The sequence below is a fragment of the Engraulis encrasicolus genome, chromosome 22, assembly GCF_034702125.1.
Source record: "Engraulis encrasicolus isolate BLACKSEA-1 chromosome 22, IST_EnEncr_1.0, whole genome shotgun sequence".
In the NCBI taxonomy this organism is placed as follows: domain Eukaryota; kingdom Metazoa; phylum Chordata; class Actinopteri; order Clupeiformes; family Engraulidae; genus Engraulis; species Engraulis encrasicolus.
The window spans coordinates 3,401,910-3,426,909 of NC_085878.1; the positions used below are offsets into that span (position 1 = coordinate 3,401,910).

The 25,000-nt window shown below is 47.3% G+C and overlaps 1 protein-coding gene across 1 annotated transcript in view; it reads left to right on the forward strand.

Moving 5' to 3' along the window:
* The window catches only part of mtss1lb (MTSS I-BAR domain containing 2b), a 183,532-nt gene that overhangs the window by 7,972 nt on the left and 150,560 nt on the right, over positions 1–25,000 (forward strand). The window contains exons 2-3 of the mRNA XM_063189164.1: positions 16,188–16,249; positions 17,762–17,835. Of these exons, the coding sequence (XP_063045234.1) occupies positions 16,188–16,249; positions 17,762–17,835 (136 nt within the window). The remainder of the gene's footprint in view (positions 1–16,187; positions 16,250–17,761; positions 17,836–25,000) is intronic.

Here is a 25,000-nt window from a genome sequence, read left to right on the forward strand (position 1 = left end):
GGTACAAACCGCACCGAATTTTGTGAACCGTTCCACCCCTACTCCCAACCATCCCCAAAAGAGGGCTGGAGGAGTAGAGACGTGGGCATTAGGGGAGCAGACAAGGCCAATCCATGCTGCTGGTTGTAGTGGACTGCTTGGCAGATGGGCCTGCCATACATCACTGATGTTTACATTCTCATGTGCTGCTATGTGGCATATGAAGCTATGCATGCATACCAGCATACTACTGCCTCTCTAATGGCATGCAGCATACAGTACGTGCTCTCTCTCTCTCTCTTGCTCTCTATCTCTCTCTCTCTCTCTCTCTCTCTCTTGCTCTATCTCTCTCTTGCTCTCTCGCTCTCTCTCTCTCTCTCTCTCTCTTGCTCTCTCTCTCTCTCTCTCGCTCTATCTCTCTCTCTCTATCTCTCTCTTGCTCTCTCTCTTGCTCTCTCTCTCTCTCTATCTCTCTTGCTCTATCTCTCTCTCTCTCTCTTGCTCTATCTCTCTCTCTCTCTCTCTCTCTCTCTCTCTCTCTCTCTCTCTCTCTTTATCTGTCTGTATTTATGTCTCTGTGACATTGCCATACTCCCAAGATGTCTTTAGCCTAACCTTTCTATCATGTTGGCGTGGCATACATTTCAAGTTTGTAGTCTTTGACCTTTTAGTGTTTGTTATTTTAATGTACAGTTTGTCTCCATTGCGTATTGCCCTACTCATACTACAGTACATCTGCTTTTGGAGTTACTGTCACGTTTACTGAAACCAGCAAGGGTCCGCTCCACTCCACACACCATGCGCTATTCATTTGGCTTGAGAAAGAGTAATGCCACTTCGGCGCACGTCGCAAATAGACTATGAACAAAACACAACTTTAAGAGCACTTAGCAGCACCGCACACAGACAAAATAGACACAGACTCAAGAGATTTGGTTCGGGAAAACAAAACAAACAAAAAACTTTCAGAATGAACTGCATCACCCCTCTTTCTTTGTACTAAAACCTACAAAGCGATTCGGTTGGTAGTGGTGGTGGTGGGCGTTGGGGGGTGTCTTTGCACATGGACTTCAGCCAGTGTCCCTCACACAGACCATGTCCAGAATAAGCTCCGAGGGCTCCCTAAGGGTGCGGAAGTGGTGGGGGCTTGGGGGGGGCGGCAGTGGGGTCTTTAGTGTGTTTTTAGTTCATGCCAAAAGTGCGCGTGAGTGACAGCACGTGTCACCTAGTTTGGGGCGACGACCCATTTGGGCACAGGAGCAGAGCGAGCGAGACGAGACGGGACGGGACGGGACACATGACGAGGAGGGTTTTTTTGTTTTGTTCTTTTTTGCCGTGTGACTTCCGTCCCGTCCCCATGTCTTCCGTGATCCATGTCTCCTTCCCTAACTCTCCCTTCCCCTTTTCATTGGGTTGGTTCTTTTGGAGGAGCCGCCATGACAACACTCAGCCCCCTCGGCATGTAAATGAGCATGTGTTTGGCTAGGCCGCGGCTAGGCCTCGTTAGGGGATGAATCGACTCCTTTGGGGATGGGGAAATTTTCTTGGGCCCCGGCCAGCACCCCGGCCGCCTCCTCTGAGCTCGCTTTGTTAAGTGTGTCAAACTCTTCCCCTTCACTGCGTTTGCTGACCACAGCAAACAACGGAGGGGGGTAATAATTATGTGTGACAAGAAGAAAATGTGTCAAATCAATAGTCTGCTTTTGTTGCTTTTTGGACAGTTTGGACAGCATTGTTCCCTCTAATGGTACAATCGGATAATGCTGATGGATAGATAGTGTGTCCTTTTATTCATTAGGTCGAAACATCTAAAATATGAAAACCACGTGTTCCCCAGTTATTTGTTGTGTCATTGAACAGCTCAGCAACACAACACCAGCTCACCCGCACTAAGGTGACCCAGCAAACCGCAACCGTGCAACCGTGCAACCGTGCAACCGTGCAACCGTGCAACCGTGCAACCGTACAACCGTGCAACCGTGCAACCGTGGCCTAATGCAGCGGCTTTCAGAGTGAGGAGTCCGCACACTTAGAATCCTTTTTGTTGTGTTTTATTTTTTCATGGCAGGATAACGTACGTTATCCAAGCAATGTTTTTGTCCATTACGTACGTTATCCTGCCATGAAAAAATAAAACACAACAAAAAGGATTCTAAGTGTGCGGACTCCTCACTCTGAAAACTACAGTTGACCTTCGTCCTGCACCTTTCCCTGGGATGTGCACAATCCTCTCCTTCAACCTAATGCAGTGGGTTCCCAAACTTTTTCAGCAGGGACCCCCTTCTGGACTAAAGAATATTTGTGCGACACCCCCATCCAAACAATGTTTTTGTCCATTAATACTGCTAGATTTTCCATTAATAGTTTGTTTGTGTGCTAGAAATCTACAGGACAGCAAAAATATATCTATTAACCATACAAGTGAATACTGTTACTAACCAAATTATGGAATTATATTAGCTGGCAATCTGTGGATTTCCTGTCTTTTTATGCAAAGTCCCTTTTGTCTGTGACCCCCCTTCAGTACCTCCGCGACCCCCTGTGGGTCCCGACCCCCAGTTTGGGAACCGCTGGCCTAATGGTTATAGAGGTGTACTTACTTAAGATCAGAAGGTTGCAAGTTCGAATCCCACCCTTACCTCTCCCTACACTTCCATCCATGCGCTGAAGTGCCCTTGTGAAAGGCACCTAACCCCACATTGCTCCAGGGACTGTAACCAATACCCTGTAATAGCTGTACGTTTCTTTGGATGAAAGTGTCAGCTACGTGCGTGTAATGTAAAATGAGTGTGATGGTGTGAGCATCACTAGTAAGGGTTTGGGGTGCGTTTTGACTGTCATGCCTAACACCTGGCTCTTCTGTGTCGTACCCTGGGGGCCTGGTTTTGCATTGGGGTGGGGCAACTGTATTCCCCTCCTCGCTACAGTAAGGTAATGATTGAGAGACCACCATGGCAGTTCATTAATTCATTCCAGTTGTAAAACTTCAAACAAACACAATGCCAATGTGACGCTGATGTGGATACATTAGGTAACAGCAACAAACATGAAATATTCATTGCAGAAATACACATTTCCATCACGTCCATCCTCCATCCATCATCCACTCCATCCTCTCCTGGCAGTTTCTCACTCTATGTTCTTTGGCACTGAGGATGGTCTGAATGGAACCGAAACGTTTGCATTGTTCACTTGGGTAGCACTTTTTTATTTTCGAAACATGCAATAAAAGGACACTATTGCATCGGCATACAAGGTGTGTGAGTTCCCCTTACTTGATCCTATAGTATCTCACTCTCTGCCATACCAGCCCATATAGCAGAGCGTCCTAGTGACAGTCGGCCGCCATTTCATCCCGGAGAGAAGGTGAGAATGTTATAGCCACTCAACACCAGCATACAGATCTCCGAGGTGCCGCGTTCCCCAGCGGCGCTGAGTGATGGCTGTCACGACTAGGCGTGTAAATAATCTCGAAATGTATCGATATATCGCGATATATTCTGATGATTGAATCGAATCGCATCGTATCGTGGGGCATTCTTAAGTATCGAAAATAATCGAATCGCTGGCCCCTGCCCAATAACTTAATAGAAGTGGAAAAGTAATTGGGGGAAAAATTGAATCGAATCGAATCGTATCGTATCGTGGGGCATTCTTAAGTATTGAAAATAATCGAATCGTATCGCATCGAATAATAAAGATAAGAAAAATATCGATATTGAATCGTATCGCCATGGAGGCTGTGATTTACACCCCTAGTCACGGCACACACACACACACACACATACACACACACACACCAAGGCCACCATGCAATCACCCTGAGTGCCACCATCAATACTGACTGACTGACTGACTGACTGAGTGTCTGACTGCTGATCAGGTGATGGTATGCATAGCCACGATGCACACACAGTTATAGCTGTATGCGACACACACACACACACACACACACACACACACGCGCACGCACACACACACACACACACACACGCACGCACGCACGCACGCACGCACGCACGCACGCACACACACACACACACACACACACACACACACACAGAGCAGAGTCGAGAGGAAGAACGTGGGGGAACAAGAATCATGTCTAATACAAGGCATGCAAGTCGTTGTGAGAAAACAAAGAAAGCAAACCCCCTGCAAGAAAGAAAATAAATGAATGAGAGACACTGATGATGAACATTCCTTAATCAACCATCAAGTGTCCCAAACTTGTTCTACATAAAGCCACACCCACCTAACCAATCTCTCCCTCACTACAAGAAACACAATAATGGACAACAATGAGGGCTAAGACAATAATAGTGATAGATAGATTGGCAGACAATTTCTGAGTGTGTAAATGAGAGAGAGAGAGAGAGAGAGAGACAGAGAGAGAGAGAGAGAGAGAGAGAGAGAGAGAGAGAGAGAGAGAGAGAGAGAGAGAGAGAGAGAGAGAGAGAGAGAGAGGTATATTTATATGTAGAGAGAGAGAGGTGGCGGGAGATGAAGGATCTTTCATGGCTGGCTCTCCTCTCACACTGAGTGATTTCCATAATTCACGATTGCCTTGCTACAGACTCGACTCCTCCACTAAATGCTTGAAGGAGATGATTTGCTTCCGTCCCATCACTCATTCACTCACACATGGAGACGTGGAGGAGTCAGGGCAGCCGGCTATTTTCAGCCGCCGCCGCTAGTACGCCCACTCTCTCAACCAATCATTAACCTAACTAACAGGAAGCGGAACGGTCCCACAGCCAATCAGAACACACCCTCGCTGGATAGCGCCCTTCCATTGGCTTCCATTTTTTCCTCTTCCCTTTCACACACAACCCCCCACCCCCACCCCCACCCCCCCACACTCACCTCCTCTCGGCAAGATTTACCGCACCTTCATCTTTTCATTCATCCCTCTTTTTATTCATTCAGAGCTGGAGGAGGGGGTGGCTGTCATCACCAGCATGCAGTATCCACGCGGACGAAGGAAGGAGCATTGCTCTTTTCTATTTTTTTTGTCTGTCGGACTACATGTTATCATGTTGCTGTTGTAATGACTAGGATTCGCAGAAGGGCTGGGCGGCTCTGGAAAAAATGCATATCACGGTTTTCTTGATGAAAATTGATATCACGTTCTCTGCACGTTTCTTTTTGATAAGCGGTGATTTCCCCCCAAATCTCAATGTTTCTATGTGCATGGGACTCTGGTAACTCAGTCCTACTTTACCCGTCTGAACGACACCCCTGAGTGGAGGGAGGAGAGGGAGAGGGGAAAAAAGCACAAACCTGATCATGGCCCATCGTTCTTGTGGTGGAATTGGCAAAGGACCGTCTTACCAGGCTCCGTCATGCAGTGGTGGGGGGAGGCGGGAGGAGGAGAGGCAGAGAGGCAGAGCAGCACAAACATGATCATGGCCCATCATTAGTGGTGCAATTGGCAACACTCTCCCTCCACTCCCCTCCCCTCCCCTCCACTCATCAATAATGCACAGGGGCAATCTCCTCCTTTCATCTGACAGCGACCGACCCCCTCTACCTCCTAACCACCCACCCGCCCCACTCAACCGCCGACCGACCCCCTCAATCGCCCAACCACCCACCCACCTCATCTGACAGCGACCGAGCAACCGACCCCCTCAACGGCCGCAAACACCCACCCAGCCACCGACCCACTCAACCACTGACCCATCCGCCTGTCTTCTCATGTAATTCGAGAGTAGACAGTGATTTGCTAAGCAAGGTGTTTAAACACCCTTACATACAGCGCAGAAGACAGTGGACACAGATAGGGGGTGGGGGGGGCAGGTTGGAAGACACAAGAGCTGTGTAGAGCGAGTTGTAGAGGGTGTGGAGAGATGTCCCTGCTGAGTGTACTTGTTGGGAAAAGGATGGACAATTATTTATCTAAATGTTATATGTGATGGTGATTTGCCAAGCAAGGTCTTTAAAGTGATACTGTCCCAACGCTCATATTACACATCACCTGGAGTTAAAAAAAATAGTTTGACCTTTCTCCTGTACTTTCATCCGTTCTCTGAGTACGGCAGTGCAAATTTTACCTCCTTACTAGCAGTTAACATTGAGTCCTATGAGACCAGCTGGCGGCTAACTGGTCTCATAGGAGTCAATGTTAACTGCTAGCTTGGAGGCAAAATTTGCACTACCGTACTCAGAGAACAACAGAAAGTACAGGAGAAATGTACAACTCAATAATTCAACTCAAGGGAAGGTGTAATATGAGCTTATTTCCAAAAATGGGACAGTATAACTTTAAAACAACCTTACATACAGTAAAATAGAAGATGGATAGACAGGGGTAAGGGGCAGGCTGGATGTGTAACCAAAGATTTTCTAGGTGCCTTCCCACCATCTTTGGCGTAACCAACAAAGTGTCCTTGTTGAAGAAAAGGATGGACATTTTATATAATTTGAGAGAGTGATTTGGTGTTTGAAGCAACTTTGATGTGTAGTATCCAACAGGATCTGGAACGAATTGCGTCTATAATCCAACGCAAACCAAAAACTGAAATTGCGTCCCTTTTACGACGCATTCCCTTTGACACACATGCGCAGTGGTCATGCAGCTGTCCGTGACACAGGTTAGGTTTAGGGAAAGGTTTGGTCAGGGCACAAATTTAAAACTCAGAAACATGGCATTACTGACAGGTTAGGTTTAGGGATGGTTTTGGGAAGGACACAGTTGTAAAACTATGAAACATTGCATTACTGACAGGTTAGGTTTAGGGATGGTTTTGGGAAGGGCACAGCTAGACCAATCAGAAGCTACCTATGTGCTCTAGACAGCAGGGAAAGCATCAGAATATGTCCGCAATCTTGGATGTTGGTTTGTGTGAGAAATTAGACGCAATTTTTCGAGACCAGGCTCGTAGTATCTCCACAGAGTCCAGAGGGATGACTCAGCAGTGGGTCCCCGCTGGAGTAAGCGAGCGAGGGGAGGACATTTTTTTTTTTTTGCCACCGTGTCCCCTGGCTTGGCCGGTGGCCGACGGTTTCCACAGAGGTTGAATTACAAGCTTGGCCCGAGCAGCACGAGCACACATGTTCTATTTCTGCTCTCTAAGTACAGCGTTGGCCAACTGGCGCGAGAGAGCACAGCACAGGCTGATGTGGAGAGTAGAAAAAAGGTCTTGGAGAGTTAGAGACTTGGCATACAGTATGTATTTGGGGAGTGTATGGTTTAGGGATTAATCAATACAGCACTGTATATCTGTCCTGCATATCAACCATCCTGATCCTTAGCTATTACATAACTTCTTCGAAAACACAGAGGTGACTTCAGTGGGCATTTATCAAGTAATGCTGTGTACAAAGCCACAACAAATCAAACCAATGATCCCAATGACATGCACATAGCTTTCATTTTCCATTCATGTCAAATTTCTCAGAACACTGAGGAAGACAGAACTCTGACATGTGCTTGTGCAATGAATCGTTCTATGCATAGTGCTGCCTTTTTCCTGATTATTTTTTCCAGTTTCATGTTTTTAATCAGCACTCAAACAGAACAAAAAGTTGGGCGAAGCCTGCGTGCATTCTTACATTCTTAGGAATTCTCAGAAAATGAGAGAATACACAGTTTCATCAGACTTCTATGCAATGTCATATAGGCAGTATTGACCACCTCAGCTAAATTTTGTTTGTCAAGACAATAAAAAGTGACTTGACTTGACTTATGAAACATCTATGCACTGTTCATAGAGCCAATGGTGTCTGGCTTCCCCGTAGGCAGCGGCTGCAATGATTATGGCAATATATCTTCTTTATCTATAGTATATCTTGGCCTTTAGGAGTCCATGGGGTCCATTATATCCAACGTGAGTAGAAACACCTAATACTGCATGTCTGCATACCAACCCACCCACAAAGACAGCTTTTGGCCCCAGACCCCCAACAGAGTTATATGTGCATTTTTTAATAAAGCAGATATATGATGTGGATTAGTGCTAATGCTTTATAGAAAGCCAAGCAATATTAACAGCATGCATTTTGAGCCTCTAATTATGTGCCCTACTCTCTGATATACAGTCTGGAAGATCCATTTCCACTCACATTTTTAAATGCCTGTAAATTGTGTAAAACCAGGGAGCCAGTGTCTTAGTCTACCAGTGAAACTACATCCATCCTCTTCTCTGCGCGGTGGGAAGTTCTTAAAAAGAGCGGAGCACGGCTCATCTCAAACTCAATTATGAGTAGAAATGACACGAGCTCACCAATTGTTTGGGTCTGATACCTCTCTTGTCTGAGTGCTGGAACAACCTAATTGTACAGATAGAAAAAAATGGCTAATGCAGAGTCTTGGTCTCGTGTTCTTCTTCTTCTTTTGTGCCGTCTTCAATCCCTCCTGAAATAAAATGGAGAGGAACGGGGAGAGATGAAGCCGTACTACTGTATAAAGCTTTTCATTAGCACGAGTGAATATGATCCATTCATAGACAGAGATGGTTTTGTGTGGATTGACTGCAGACTGTTAAATGGGGTAATCGGCTAGTTGCAGGAGTGTGCAATAGGGATTTTGCCAGTTAAACAGTTATGGCTCTTTGATTTAAAAGCTATTGCTCTTTGTTTTAAAAGCTATTGCTGTGACAGTCTGAGAGTTTAAACATTGTTAGGCAGCTGGATGTAGCTAAGGTCTGCACAGTCTGGGCACTTCACACCAGCACTGAGGTTATCAACATCTCACAAAGCTGATAAAGGTAGCTGCTTTTCTGTTGACTCTCAAGTGCCGTATACCGTACAGTATATTGCAATATGGCCAATAGTTTGTATCAATGGCCTGGACTATACTCATACCTACTTGTCCATGTAGTTCTTTTCTCAGCTCTCAGCCCAGTATAGTATTACATCATCGTACATCTTATAGAAAAATGCCCAATATCACATTGTACACAAATGTACATATGTATCATACGTACCATCCCTTGGGGCGCTATTGGGGGCTGCCCCTTGCACAGGTGAGGCATAAATGCAATTTTGTTACATGCATGTGCAGTCTGCTGTGTCACAATGACAATGGGAGTTGGAGTTTCCCAGGTGGGCTTTCACTCTTCATTTCCCTGTTTGGCTATTTCCTCTTTTACCTCTCTCTGCCTCTATGCCTACCTACCTCTCTTCCTGCCTTCCTCTCCATCCAACACCCTCTCCTCTCCTCTCCTCTCCTCTCTGCCTCTATGCCTCCCTACCTACCTCTCTCCCTGCCTTCCTCTCCATCCAACACCCCTCCCTCTCCTCTCCCCTCATCCTCTATGCCTCCCTACCTGTCTTCCTGCCTTTCTCTCCATCCAACGCCCCTCCCTCTCCTCTCCTCTCATCCTCTATGCCTACCTACCTCTCTTCCTGCCTTCCTCTCCATCCAACACCCCTCCCTCTCCTCTCTCCCTCATCCCTCCATTTCTCTTGCTTGGTTAAACTAAAGAGAAAATAGCCTGCTTCCTTTACTGGCAAGTCATCCGGCTAGCCCCCTCTCCACAGTGCAGGGTTGCAGAGGAGAGAGGAGAGGAGAGGAGAGTGGAGACCAAGAGCGGTACTTATCTAATTGTTTGTGGGTCGCGTGAGCATAAATGTGTGTGTTAGAGAGAGAGAGAGAGAGAGAGAGAGAGAGAGAGAGAGAGAGAGAGAGAGGTGGGAGGGCAGAGGGGGAGAGAGGGGGAGAGAGGGAGAGGACGTGAGGTGAGAAACGGTTCGTTCCTGTGCCAGCTGATGATCATCTGCTATTATGATGGGATGAGGATGGAGGGATGGAGGGATGGAGGGATGGTGGGATGGAGGGGTGGAGGGGGGTGGGGTGGTGCGGTGGTGGGGTGTTGCGGTGGTGGTGTGGTGCGGTGGAGGGGTGGATGAGGAGGGATGGAGGGGTGGTGGTGTGGTGCGGTGGTGGGGTGGTGCGGTGGTGGTGTGGTGCGGTGGAGGGGTGGATGAGGAGGGGTGGAGGGGGGTGGATGAGGAGGGCTGGAGGGGGGTGGTGGTGTGGTGCGGTGGTGGGGTGGTGCGGTGGTGGTGTGGTGCGGTGGATGGTGGGGTGGAGGGATGGAGGGGTGGATGAGGAGGGATGGAGGGGGGTGCGGTGGAGGGGTGGATGAGGAGGGATGGAGGGGTGGTGGTGTGGTGTGGTGGGGTGGTGGTGTGGTGGGGTGGTGCGGTGGAGGGGTGGATGAGGAGGGATGGAGGGGGGTGGATGAGGAGGGATGGAGGGGGGTGGATGAGGGGTGCTGGAGGGGGCTGGATGGCCAGGGCTGCCTGCTGCGTTTGGATTAGGAGAGCATGCAGTACAGGATGCTAACGCGATGGTCCAGGCCTGGCTGGCTCTGCAATGGCATGGGCCTGTAGTGCTGTGGTGCAGATGGCATCACTCATGATCCAACTTGCTATTAGCTAAAACACCTCAAGTGCTATTCAAGTACTATTCTACCCTACAACTTAGGCAAAGTGCAAAAACTACATGTTGTGTCCAAATGTGTCCCATCCTAGAGATATTGCTCCGTCAAATTTACAGTAACTACAATATCCATCCTTATACCAAAGGGCTTTGAAGGCACAGTTTCAATCTTGACGTAGTTACTGCACTTTTCCTTTACAGGGTAGAATTATTATAACAATATGGCTATGACATAACTACTGAGAGTCTCAAGTAGGGCTGCACGATATATCGATATAAAATGTATCGATATCGCGATATCACGGCTTGCGATACACGTATCGCAAAAGTTGGTTATATCGTGATACCTACTTTTTCATTTTTAATAACAGCCAATTTGGTGAAGGTAAGCTTATGGGTAGTGTTACTGTAGTAGTGTGGTTTGTTATGGAGGGTGGAGGGTGGTGGTGGTGGTGGTGGGGGTGGTGGTTGAGTGGGGGTAGTGTGGTTTGTTATGGAGGGTGGAGGTGGTGGTGGTGGTGGTTTGGGGGGGGGTATTGTTACTGTATTAGTGTGGTTTGTTATAGAAAGTGGAGGGTGGTGGTTGAGGTGGGTAGTGTTACTGTAGTGTGGTTTGTTATGGAGGGTGGTGGTGGTGGAGGTGGTGGTGGTGGGGGGAGTATTGTTACTGTAGTAGTGTGGTTTGTTATGGAGGGTCGCGGTGGTGGGGGGGGGTAGTGTTACTGTAGTAGTGTGGTTTGTTATGGAAGGTGGAGGGTGTTGGGGTGGGGGGGGGGGGGGGGTATTCACTACTCCTTATCTCCGGCGCTCAAGCCCCCTCTGTGCTGTGCTGTGTTGTGTGATGGACTTCGGGGCGCGCGGCGCGAGATTAGGCCACTTCAAACGGAGCAGGGGGGTTCCACGGGGGAATATTACGCGCTGATTTCCAGACGGATTTAACCAACATCAAACGCCACCGATGCCACGCCGGATCAGACAGAAAGTGGGGGAGGGGGGAGGGAGAGAGAGAGTGCATGAACGAGGGAGAGAGAGAGAGAGAGAGAGAGAGAGAGAGAGAGAGAGAGAGAGAGAGAGAGAAGGGGGGGGGTGTAGTAGCTCTCTCCCCAACACCCTCTACCCTTATCCCCCACTCCACCACCCCACCACCCCCTTTGCCAGTCATCAAGGCATTTTGCCTGTCTGTGACATCACACCAAAAGCCCCTCCCCATTTTTTTGTTTAACTCCCTGCCCTTTTCTGTTTCTTCACCCACATCCCTCTTTCTTTGTTCCCTCGTTTTTTATGTCCCTCTTTTATTGTCCTTTGTTACTCTCTCCATCTCTATCCATCCATGCATGCGGAAGAAAGAGAGTTCAAGGAAGAGGAAGAGGAAGAGGAAGAGGAAGAGGAAAAGAGAGAGAGTGCAGAGGGAAGAGAGGGGAGAATGGAGGGGAGACGGAGGGGAGGGGAGGGGAGGGGAGGGTGTGTGTGTTTGTGTGTGTGTGTGTGTGTGTGTGTGTGTGTGTGTGTGTCTGTGTGTGTGTGTGTGTGTGTGTATGTGTGTGTGTGTGTGTAAGAGACAGTGTTGGGTTGGGGGGTTGGGGTGTGGTTTTGTCTTGCCATGCTTGGGTGTGTGTGTGCATGCGTGTGTGTGTGTGTGTGTGTACGTGTACGTGCGTGCATGCGTGCGTGCATGCGTGTGTGCTGTGCATGCGTGTATGTGTGTGTACACCGTGCCTTGCTGGTCCAGTGACCTCCACGAAGCTCCAGCCGGGAGGGGAATGGAGCCAATCACCTCAGGAGCCACTTGAGTTACAGTAACACAGAGTAGGAAATAATATTGTACAGTACCAGAGTTTTAAATAGGAAATAATGCTGTATCAAGTCAAGTCAAGTCAAGTTGGTTTTATTGTCAATTTCTTTACATGCACTGGTCATACAAAGAATTTGAAATTACGTTTCTTGCTTTCCCATGCAGACATAGACTAATCTAGGTAAGGACATAGACAGTATAGACATAGACAGTACTCATACATGGACATAAGACAGTATGGACATAGACAGTGCTCATACAGACATTTAAAGTGCAAGACTGGACAACAGAAGACTTGTAGAGAACATACATTAAGAGGAGGTATTTGTTGTGCTTTTTCTAAAAGTCCTTTATAGCGTTTCGACATAGTAATAGTAGCATTTTGAAGAAAAATAAATATTAAAATATACTGTATATTACAGTAGAAAAGTTTTAAATAGGAAATTATACTGTACATTAGAAGAGATTTAAATTTGACTCTACTGTGCTGTAGAGGTTTGGGGTATTGATTGAGGGGTGGAGGTGTCAGCGGGGGGTGTACAATGGGGTGTTTAGGGGAGGTGGAATGGAGCAGGCTTCAGGGGTTCATATACAGTGTGTACAGTGTGTACTGTGTGTGTGTGTGTGTGTGTGTGTGTGTGTGTGTGTGTGTGTGTGTGTGTGTGTGTGTGTTGGTGGTGTGCGATGGTGATTGAATTATAGGGGGGTTTATGGGTTTATGTGTGTGTGTGTGTGTGTGTGTGTGTGTGTGTGTGTGTGTGTGTGTGTGTGTGTGTGTGTGTGTGTGTGTGTGTGTGTGTGTGTGTGTGTGTGTGTGTGTGTGTGTGTGTGTGTGTGTGTGTGTGTGTGTGCGGGGTGGAGTGTTTAGGAGGGAGAGGATGATTGGCGGGCCTCTGTGGGTTTATATGATGTGTGTGTGGATGGTGTGGAATGAAGTGATAGTGGTGCTAAGGAGTTTGGGACATCAGAAGGGGGGGGGGGGGGGTTGTTTATCTTCCACACACTGTAATCAGAGATTCTTTAAGTATATAGAGATATGCCAATGTAATAGGTTGCTATGGGCACCTAACATGACCAGGTTCCGGTCATAATACTCCTTGCATTGAATAGAACAGTCCTTAGGTCTGCCTAGGTCTGTCTAAAGGGGGAATTCCCCCCTCCCCCTTGCAATAATAGAACCAGGAAACAATGGGCCAATGGAACCTCTCTCTCTCTACTCTCTCTGCTGTAATCATGGGATGGCTACAGCTCATAAAGGCCATTTGCAATGATGAAGGTGGCTATGTCATGGGTAAGTTGGGCAGTCATGGGTAAGCGGTTAGGGCAACAACTTAAAGAAACTCCCGCACACTGACCATTTTGCTGTTCTTTCTTTAATAAACGACGTTTCGGTACTAGACCTTCATCAGGCATGCCCATGGGCCATCTCCGACGCACCTGCCAGCTGAGGTGTGCGAAAAAAGTCAAAGTTTAAGCGGTTAGGGCGTCAAACTTGCATCCAAAAGGTTGCCGGTTCGACTCCCGATCCGCCAGGTTGGTGGGGGGCAGTAATTAACCAGTGCTCTCCCCATCCTCCTCCATGACTGAGGTACCCTGAGCATGGTACCGTCCCGCCGCACCGTGGGGCGCCATTGGGGGCTGCCTCCTTGCACGGGTGAAGTATATATGCAATTTCGTTGTGTGCAGTATGCAGTGTGCAGTGAACACTTTACAATGGGAGTTGGAGTTTCCCAGTTGGGCAGTCACGCTATGGACCGTGGAGGTTGGGAGATGGTCTGAACTTAGTCTGCCATTTAAATTCCGAATTCCGAATTCAAATTAGAATTCAAATTGTGCTGTAATGTATGTATGCATGTATAATGTCTGTATATAGGCCTGTGTCCACTGTTTTTGTCAGTTGTGCAACAGTCTTGTGATGTGATGTTGTGTGTATGTCTTAAACGGGCCTGGCTCAGGGATGCAAAATGAATTTCAGTGTAAACTGACAATAAATTATAATTGTATCATATCGTATCGTATCGTATCGTACAGGTAGTATCTGCATACACAGGATCACCCAAACAGACAAGGTGGGGAATATAAAAGGGCTGCTTCTGTCTTTCAACGCGTGCCAGCTAGCCAGCCCCCCCAGGGAGCAGTTCAGTGCTCTGTCTGCCCGTAGTGCAGTGTTTCCCAACCTTTTTTATCCTGCGTACCCCCTAAGCAATTTTGCCATATGATGAGTACCCCTCTCACCCATGCTCTATATCTGCTCCTCTATCCCAATGTGACTACATTCCACATATTTGTTATTATTATTTTTCCATGCACCCCCTGAAGTGTGCTTGCGTACCCCTAGTGGTACACATGGCCCTGGTTGGGAAACACTGGGGTAGTGCAAGGGTAGTTGCAGAAGGGCAGGGGAGGACATTGTCAGTTCAGGGGGTGGAGGGTGGAGAGATTAATTGGACAGAACGAGGTGGGAAATGCTGTTAGTCATTGGCTATGTGTGTGTGTGTCTGTGTGTTTGTGTGTGTGTGTGTGTGTGTGTGTTTCTTCTCTTTCATTTCTCTTTTTCTTCTTCCGAGTGTTGGTAACTGACTTCATTTTTTTGGTGTGTATTTTTTCTGGCCACAGGCCATTTGAATGGTGTTAGTGTCCCATTCATCCATTATGAACTTGATATCACAGAAATGCATGTGGCTGCCATGCCATGTTGCCGTGGCAACAGAGCTGAGCTTTGTTCCCCACTCATGTCCTTATCGTAGGACAACACCCCCTTTCCTGCCGCAGGCTAGCATCCCCGACACACTGTATACACACACACCCCACACCTCCCTCTCTCTTTCCCTCTCTCTCTCTCTCTAGCATCCCCGACACACTGTATACACACACACCCCACACCTCCCTCTCTCTTTCCCTCTCTCTCTCTCTCTAGCATCCCCGACACACTGTATACACACACCCCACACCTCCCTCTTTCTATCCCTCTCTCTCTCTCTCTCTCTCTAGCATCCCCGACACACTGTATACACACACCCCACTCCTCCCTCTTTCTATCCCTCTCTATCTCTCTCTCTGTCTCTCTCTCTACCATCCCCGACACACTATAAACACTGCACACCCCACACCTCTCTCTTTTTATCCTTCTCTCTCTCTCTCTCTCTCTCTCTCTCTCTCTCTCTCTCTAGGATCCCTGACACACTGTATATTACACACCCCACACTCCTCCCTCTTTCTATACCTCTCTCTCTCTTTCTCTCTCTCTCTCTCTCTCTTTCTCTCTCTCTCTCTCTCTCTCTCTAGCGTCCCCGACACACTATATACACTATACACCCCACACCTCCCTCTCTCTCTCTCTCTCTCTCTCTCTCTCTCTCTCTCTCTCTCTCTCTCTCTCTCTCTCTCTCTCTCTCTCTCTAGCTCTTGCTCCCCCCATCTCCCCTCGCTCTTTCTGTCCCCCTATCCATCTACAGTATCTCTCTACCTGTTCTCTCTCTACCTCCCTCTATCTCTTTCTCTCTCTCCCCCATCTCTTCCTTCACCTCTCTCACACTTTCCCCTCTGTCTTTTCCCCCTTCTCACCCTGCCTTTTTCTACTTCTCTCTGTTCTTTATTCTTTTCCTCGTTCCCTTTCGTTCCCCCTCCATCTACCTGCGTTTCACACAGCCTCATAAAACAGACGTCCTGTACATGTCATGTCAGACCACATGCATATGTATTTGAAGTATGCATCTGGCTGTCATCTATGCATCTTCAGTCCCAACGTCCCCAATGCCTTCTTCAGTTGTAATTCTTTTGAGAATTCTTCAGATTCATTTCTTGTGTCTTTGATGTATTCCCAGAGGTAACCCCCCCACACCCATACACGCACACATGTACACCAAAGAAAGCACAAAATGTAATCAGTGCTCTCTCTCTCTCTCTCTCTCTCTCTCTCTCTCTCTCTCTACCTCTCTGTCTCTCTTTCTCTCTCTCTCTCTCTCTCTCTCTCTCTCTCTCTCTCTCTCTCTCTCTCTCTCTCTCTCTCTCTCTCTCCCTCTGCAGTGTTCCTATCCAGTATGGGAGGACTTCAGTGCCAAGGCCACCAAGCTGCACTCACAGCTCCGGTAAGTTGCTCTCCTCTGTACCTGAAGCACGCACATACTGTATATATTCATGCATGCACACACACACACACACACACACACACACACACACACACACACACACACACACGCACACGCACACACACGCACACACGCACACACGCACACACACCCACACACCACACACACACACACACACACACCACACACACACACACACACACACACACACACACACACACACACACACACACACACACACACACACACACACACACACACACACACACACACACACACTTAAACGGATGAACACAATAAGTATTGGCTCATTAAGCCAAATAGTCACTAGTTATACCTAACTGTCAATAGTGATCCGGGAACAAATGTTGGGTGTATTGGATCTACCCATCATGAATTTGTCACCCACTTTCCTTTTCCTCTCTCTCTCCTCATCTTTCTCTTCCTCTTCCTTCTCCTCCTCCTCTTCTTCATACTCCTTCAATGCATTTTCTGCAGAGCCCCTGTTATAACCTGTCACCAAAATTGTCAAATTGTAAAATCAATGACAAAGTCTTAATCAGTTACTTAACCCGATAAGACACGGTGTTATACATTTGCTGTTCCCAGAGTGGCAATGACCTAGTCATAGTGCATGAAGTACCGAAGGCCCTGTGTTATGTCATTGTCAACTTTTTCAATGACTATTACAGCCAGGCCTGGAGGGGGGGTTTGGGGGTCCTCCCCCAATAAAATGTGTGTTTCTTAGATGCATTTTCATGCATTTAAATCAATTAGGTGTCCGGCTTAATGCTAAACCACAAAACTTAGTCAGAGAGGGCATCAAGGCCACTGTGGCCTTATGGCACAAGGCCAAAGTGGGAGGGCACGAGGGCCATGGCCCTCATGGCCCTCGCGAAATTCCTGCCCTGATTCCAGCCCTCCACCGCTGAAACAGCATGCATTATGGGGCTACGGCTCTCTTTACCGTCATAGCAATGTTGTCATGCTATGTCTTGAGGATGTGCTGTGGTTGATCTTTATGTGTAAATGTGCTGATGGCCAAGGCTGTGTCTTGATGGGGTTGACTGGTGAGTGTAAAGCTCAAACTACACGACTATCCGATTCTCGGCTGAAAACCCCCCTTGCGACAATAGGTACATTACCCCACCCAGGACCATTGCAAGCGATTGTCGTGAAAGGTTTCCTCATCGTGTGTGACGCCCTAAGATAGAACTTTGGCAGTTCAAAGAGTCGCAGAACGCAAATTGTAAAAATCAAACAGTGTTTGATATTTGCGACTGGAAATAGAACATCGCACATTGTCTTGGGTGGTCTCGATCAGGGATAAGTTGCGATTCTCTTTATGTGTGCGCCGCAGCCGTACATCAAAATCGGACACAAAATCGAGAGTTGTGTAGTTTGTAGCCAGGCTTAAATGTGCTGATGGTCAATGCTTTGTCTTGTTGGGGTTGATGGGGCAGTGTAAATGTGCTGATGGTCAATGCTTTGTCTTGTCTGCTCCCTCCTCAGCACCACAGTCCTGGCGGCAGTAGCCTTCCTGGACGCCTTTCAGAAGGTGGCAGACATGGCGACCAACACCAGAGGTAGGACACTCAGTGTGTGTGTGTGTGTGTGTGTGTGTGTGTGTGTGTGTGTGTGTGTGTGTGTTTGCCAAATCGTTGGGCAATTTGCTCGGATCAACAGTATGTGTGTGTGTGTGTGTGTGTGTGTGTGTGTGTGTGTGTGTGTGTGTGTGTGTGTGTGTGTGTGTGTGTGTGTGTGATAACGGGGGACAAGACAAAGACAAACACTCTGAGGGATTAGGGTGAATGGATCTCCCCCTTTATAACTGGGTTAATCTCTATGGGTGGTTTCTAGGGAAAATGCTACAATGCTAGTGCTATAGAGAGGACATCCTCAGATGCCATGTGGTGATCCAATGCAATGGGTGTTGTGGCAGCTTTTGGCAGAGTGTTTGAAATTCAATGCAATTTGGGTAGTTGAATGGTTTACACAGTTGATCTTTGGATTCGGATTTGTGGCTTTGATTCGTTGTTCCATTAAGAAAAATATTGTAAGATGGTTAGAGTGAAGTGCTGCTCGTCTCCCTCGGGGCATTGAACTCACTACCTCATTAACGCATCGGTTCGGCAATGGGAGGCACAGTACGAGACCGCTTAGCTAAAGGGCCTGTGCGATAGCCCAATGCTACCGCATATTGAGGCTTCGGGAGGACGGTTTACTAACGTTCCACGCCACACTCTGCTAGTTTGCCTCTGTTACGCATGTCTAAAGTACCCCGGGGCAAGGCATCTAACCAGCCACACCCTCCCCAACTGGAAATCCAGGGGGGCTGTCTCAGTACTATAATTCAATCTGAGTCGTTCTGAATGAGAGAGTGAGCTACCGTAAATGTAGGCTAACACAACACAGCACAACATAACATAACATAAGATAACATAAGATAACATAAGATAACATAAGATAACATAAGATAACATAACATAACATAACATAACATAACATAACACAACATAACATAACATAACATAACATAACATAACATAACATAACATAACATAACATAACATAACATAACATAACATAACATAACATAACATAACGTAAGATGCAGGCGATGGAAGGGAGTGAGTCTTTGTTTGCACTCGCTCCGCACAGAGTCTACGGAGAGCAATGCGTACAGTACACAGCTCAGTTCTGCAGTGTTAATTCAACACTGAGTTGGAGTGGGTCCAACACCATGAGAGGTTACATCTGACTCCCTAAGTAGCCTGCTGAATTAAAACTGTGAAATGAACTCTGTTGCTAGTCTCAGCGAGCGCCTGTCCTATCAATTAGGAGCCAATTATGAACGTAGAAGCGGCAGGCAGCACGTCTGAAGTCTCCCCTTGCTCCCGGGGATGGGGAGCTCATTTTGGTGAAGAGATGCTATCTGCTATCGGCTCCGTTAAATGAACTCATGTCTTTGAAGAAAAAGAACGAACGAAAGAAAGAAAGAAAGAAAGAAAAGAAAAACAGGAAGAGCTAATGCCGTCCATCCCTAAAGCTATATACAGTATTTTGATTCGAGCTTCAAAGAGCTTCTATTTGGACAGGGCTAGTCTACCCCTCTTTCACATCTATTCTTAATGCTTTCATGCTGAGCCTCTATGGTAGTAACCTTATTGTCACCAAGAGGCTAATGATGACTATGTCTTAATCAGTTACTTAAAGGGACACTGTGCAGGAAATGGTCAAAAAAGGTACTGCAACTATGCTGCTTATTGAAATTGGGCTGCCTATTGTCAAATTTGATCTTTACATGAAAGTTTACTAAATATTAAACAAATATTTTCTAGTATGGTCCAAGTACAGTCATTTTTGCAGCTAAAAATGGCTATTTTTGGAAATTCAAAATGGCGGACCATGGAGAAGATCCCCGTTTTCATGTATGAAAAGTGCAATTTTTCCAGTCATAATGAATACTTAGAATTTGATGGTGGTGGTAAGTATTCATGAAAAAGGTAACATTAGTGAATGGGCAGCATGAATTCTGGAAATAAACAACTAAAAATCTCACACAGTGTCCCTTTACGTGTAAGACTCTCTGTCATTTTAGTGCAAGGTTGCTATGATGTATTTAAGGTTTCTTAGCAAATACTGAATAGGATCGCTGGTGATTCCATCTGGAGAACAAAATATGAAAGTGCTACAAAAATAACAAAAAATCTGGAAAATATAAGCACTGCTCTCTTATAGCGGGAGTTGTGGTGGAGGGAATGGTCCATGGACAGCAACAAAGAGCCAGTTCTCAGCTTCTGGGAGGGCTGGTAGGCAGTCGGGGTTATTTTTGGCCCGACGCTGAAGTCATTGTTTGTGGGAGTACATTTGTGGCGGTGAGGGTTGAGGGTGTAAGGGGGTCCTTTTTGGGGGGAGTCTTCTTGCTTACTGTTGAAGAAGTACAAGGGGGGTGGGGGGTGGTTGTAAGACTAGGGGGTCCTTCTTTGGGGGGGGGGGGAGGGTTGCTTGCTGTTGAAGAAATTGATGTGGTAAGGGAAGCGCAGAGGGACACTAAAGGCAGCTGGTTGTATTATTACCAAAGATTCTGTATTCTAATGCAGTGGTTCCCAACCTTTTTCTTCAGGGACCCATATTTTTACTATTGTAAGCTTTGGTGACCCAACCACGCGATCGTCTGCACGAGACAGCATCACAAGATGCCCTCTGTTTCCTGCCAAAACTCATTTTAGTTATTTTATTCCTCAATTCGTCTTTGGTCAAATATAGGCTAAATGTTTAATGTAGCACTTACAATTTGTTGCTTCTATGCATTTATTAGTTGAATGCTTTGTCATTTATTCAACATGGGCTATATATATTTAAAATGAAACCCCTTAAAATCAAGAGGGCTCCGCGACCCCCTGTGGATCTTTGGCGACCCATAAGGTGGGTCCCGACCCATAGGTTGGGAACCACTGTTCTAATGCATTAATGCGTCTCTGTTATTACCGCATCGTGGTAATTTTTTTCACCGTGGTGGGTCTTTATTTTTTTGTGCTGGTCTTGTTTTTAGTAGTCACCAGAGGTGTGTGAGTGTGTTTCTGTGCCAAGGTGGCTGTGAATAAATGTATGCCCGTATATGTGTGTGTGCGTGTGTGTATGTGCGCGCACGTGTGTCTGTGTGTGTGTGTGTGTGTGTGCGTGCACATGTGTGTGTGTGTGTGTGTGTGTGTGTGTGTGTGTGTGTGTGTGTGTGTGTGTGTGTGTGTGTGTGTGTGTGTGTGTGTGTGTGTGTGTGTGTGCGCTTGCATGCGTTCACGCGTGTGTGAAGGTTGCAGTCTAGCATTTTAATGAGCTGACTGTGCTTAAAGCAATCCTGTATGGCCTATAACACAGTAAGGGTCACATCCTGACTTCCCCAAGGCCTTCCAGGCAGTAGTAGTGGAGCGTGTGTGTGTGTGTGTGTGTGTGTGTGTGTGTGTGTGTGTGTGTGTGTGTGTGTGTGTGTGTGTGCGCTGTGTGTGTTGTTGTGTGTGTGTGTGCGTGTGTGCGCTGTGTGTGTGTGTGTGTGTGTGTGTGTGTGTGTGTGTGTGTGCGTGCGTGTGGCAGAGGACGTGGCATTGGTTGGGCTTGCTGGTTAGTTTAGCAAGGCTGAATTGTCGGTGGGTAAGAGATTGAGTGAGGTGTGTTTTCAAGGACAACAAAATGGCAATCTAGCAAAGCACAGTGTTTTACACACATACACAGTGTTACACATGCACATGCGCACACACAGAGACAGACACACAAATACACAGACACACAGATACACAGACACACACACAGACACACACACACACACAGACACAGACACACAGACACACACACGCACGCACACACACCGCACACACACCCTTTTACTATACCCCCCCCCCCCCAGGCACTAAACATAGGACGGCCAGAGATTGGATGCTGGATTGCTTGGCAAACGAAAGATTTACAGCGTGGATCGATGCGAGACGCAGGGCGCATCAGCGGCAGTGAAATGGATGGTCCTTTGGTCTCTTCTCCCTCCACCTTCTCCTCTTCTCTTCTCCTCTCGCTGTAAAGCAATGGATAGCTCTGCCATGGGCGTCTGAAATACCGCCTTTAGATGAGCAGACTTTCTCCGCCACTGGTGACCGTCAGCGTTGCCAGATGTGTCTGACCAAATCCCGCCCAAAAGCTTCTCAAAAACCGCCAAATTGCGCTAAATTCCGCCCAAATTCAACAAATTACATTGACTTCTATGGGCCCAAAACAGCTGAAAAAAAACGCCAAATGGCCAATTTTCCCCGTTTTTACCCGCAGACGCTCATCCCAAGTAGCCCAATTTGGCGGGCACCCGCCCAATCTGGCAACACTGGTGACCGTCACTGTCAGACCTGAATAGTAATTCCAGTGGCTCACAGTTGAACCTTGAGGAGGCCTGAGTTGGACTGTGTGTGTGTGTGTGTGTGTGTGTGTGTGTGTGTGTGTGTGTGTGTGTGTGTGTGTGTGTGTGTGTGTGTGTGTGTGTGTGTGTGTGTGTGTGTGTGTGTGTGTGTGTGTGTGTGTTTGTGCGTTGAGCCTTGTGGAGGCCTGGGCTGGACTGGACTGGACCTGTCAGTGTCAGTGTGAGAGATGTTTCCCGAGCAGAGATATCAGCGTTGTATTGCATTGCACCCCTTGCACGCACGGGTGAAGCATAAATGCAATTTCGTTGTGTGCTGTGTGCAGTGAACACTTGTGTGCTGTGGAGTGCTGTGTCTCAATGACAATGGGAGTTTCCCAGTTGGGCTTTCTTCTTCTTATTGACATGTGTTATAACAGTGTGTAACACTGTGTTATAGGGAGCTAGAGGTTCAAATCCCACCATTACCAGTGAGAAGAAAGTCTTTCATGAAGAAAGTGTCTCATCGATGGCTGCAACTGAGTTGCCCATGGCCAAGGAATCTAACCCTGCACTGCTGCAGGGTCTGTAATAGTTACCCTGGACCTCAAAACTTTGGACAAAAGCGTCAACTAAGTGCAATATAATTCAATGAAACTTGGATAATGCTCATGAAATGTGGTTTACGTTTGCTGCTCTCTCATCGAGCAACTGAATGCTTTCTCAAGTGAGTTTTCCCACTTTTGTCAATACCGCCGCAGTCAGTTTTCTTTTCTCTATTTTAGTCCAGAGCTAACAGGAACTTGAATGATAACACCTTATCACTCCAGCACAGTATCCGCGTTAAACCCCTGGCCCTGGAAAGCATTTCCTTGAAAAGCTGCCACTGCGGGGTGGGTAGGGATAGAGTAAGTCGTGATGCGGTACCTGGGTGTCGTACCGTAGAAGAGGCCAAGTCACAATACACTAAGACAGTGTTTCCTGATCCTTTTTGTCCTGCGTACGCCCTTAGATTTTTTTTTTGTCATACCATGAGTACCCCAAATTTGTGGTTTATATATTTTTCTCAATCTCAATGTCACTCTGTTCCATACTTGTAATATTACATTTTTCCAGGTACCGTGTGCTGGTGTTCCCATAGTGGTACATGTACCCCTGGTTGGGAAAAACTGTACTGGACTCAAGGGTGCCGGCACAAGTTTTAAAGTGGTGGTGCATTTGTTTTTCTTGATCCTTTATCTCTCAACAATGTTACTGATGCTGCACTCCACGAACTTGTCTGCAGTAAAAGTTGAGGAAGCCTCATTTAGGGAGCCCAAAAGTGGGGATTGCCAATGCACCACTGCATCCCCCCTTCCAGGTAGCCTACCTATGAGTGGAGGACCAGTGAGCGGGGAAGTGCAATGCGACAGAATGGCAGCGAGCCGTGTGATGTCATGTGTCTCCTGGATGCTCTGTAGTGTGTATGCCTAGGCTATGCTTGTGTGTGTGTGTGTGTGTGTGTGTGCGTGTGCGTGTGCGTGTGCGTGTGTGTGTGTGTGTGTGTGTGTGCGTGTGCGTGTGTGTGTGTGTGTGTGTGTGTGTGTGTGTATGACTGGGCAGGCAGCCGTGTTGCTGGCTCCTGACTGTGTCTGATGCTGTACTCGTATACTCGTACTTACTGCCCTTTCCGCACTGTGTTTGGGTACGCAGGGTGTTCCATTTCTAATCGCGGCGGTAAAGTGTACTGTAAATTACCCGGATAACGCCCCCAAAACGGCCATTTTTTGAAGTGTGGAGTTACTGTACACTTTTCGCACTCAACGGCCGCCATGTTTGTGACGTAGTTTGGTGTCAGATCTGTCAAAAGGCTGAATCTCTGTGATAACAGCATAGTTTTGATTCCAAAGACAATCGCCATGTGTATTAGAGGCAGGGGTAACTTTAAAAAGTGTCAGCATAACGAACAGTGCCTTCCGTGATAAATTGCATATTGGCGGTTGGTAAACTCGGATGACACACGACCAACCGTCATTTCCGTTAAGTGTATCAGACAGAACGGGAATCGGAATGTACTCGCCTCGTGAATTGCGGAGGGTGGAAAGGGTACTTCACTGCACTCAAACAAGGCACACAGTACAGAGGGTGAATAATGGAACACAGCATGAGGCAGATGCTGAGTGTGGCTACTGCGGATGTGCTAAGTCAGCAGAGGACAGCTGCACTACTACTGATGCTACTACTGCTACTGCTACTAATACTACTGCTACTACTGCTACTAATACTACTGCTACTACTGCTACTGCTACTACTGCTACTACTGCTACTGCTGCTACTGCTGCTACTACTGCTACTGCTACTGCTACTACTGCTACTGCTACTACTGCTACTATGGCTACTACTGCTACTGCTGCTACTGCTACTGCTACTACTGCTACTGCTGCTACTACTGCTACTGCTACTACTGCTACTACGGCTGCTGCTACTACTACTACTGCTGCTACTGCTGCTGCTACTGCTACTACTGCTACTACTGCTACCACTGCTACTACTGCTACTGCTACTACTGCTACTACTGCTACTGCTACTACTGCTGCTAGTGGTGGTGGTTGTAGTGAAGAAATGTAGGTCAGAAACCTGCGTGGGTGTACGTAGGTATCTCTGTGAATGGACACATCCTCGGAAGCATAGTCATGGCCACATTAAATGTTAATGTGTAGGTATTCGCATACATACAGATACAGCCATCATGGACACATGAAATATACATGTATGCGTAGGTAGACTATGAGTACACCACGCATGCACGGACACACGGATGCATAGCCTACACACAAGTAAACACACACACACACACGCACGCACGCACGCACGAACGCACGCACACACACACACACACA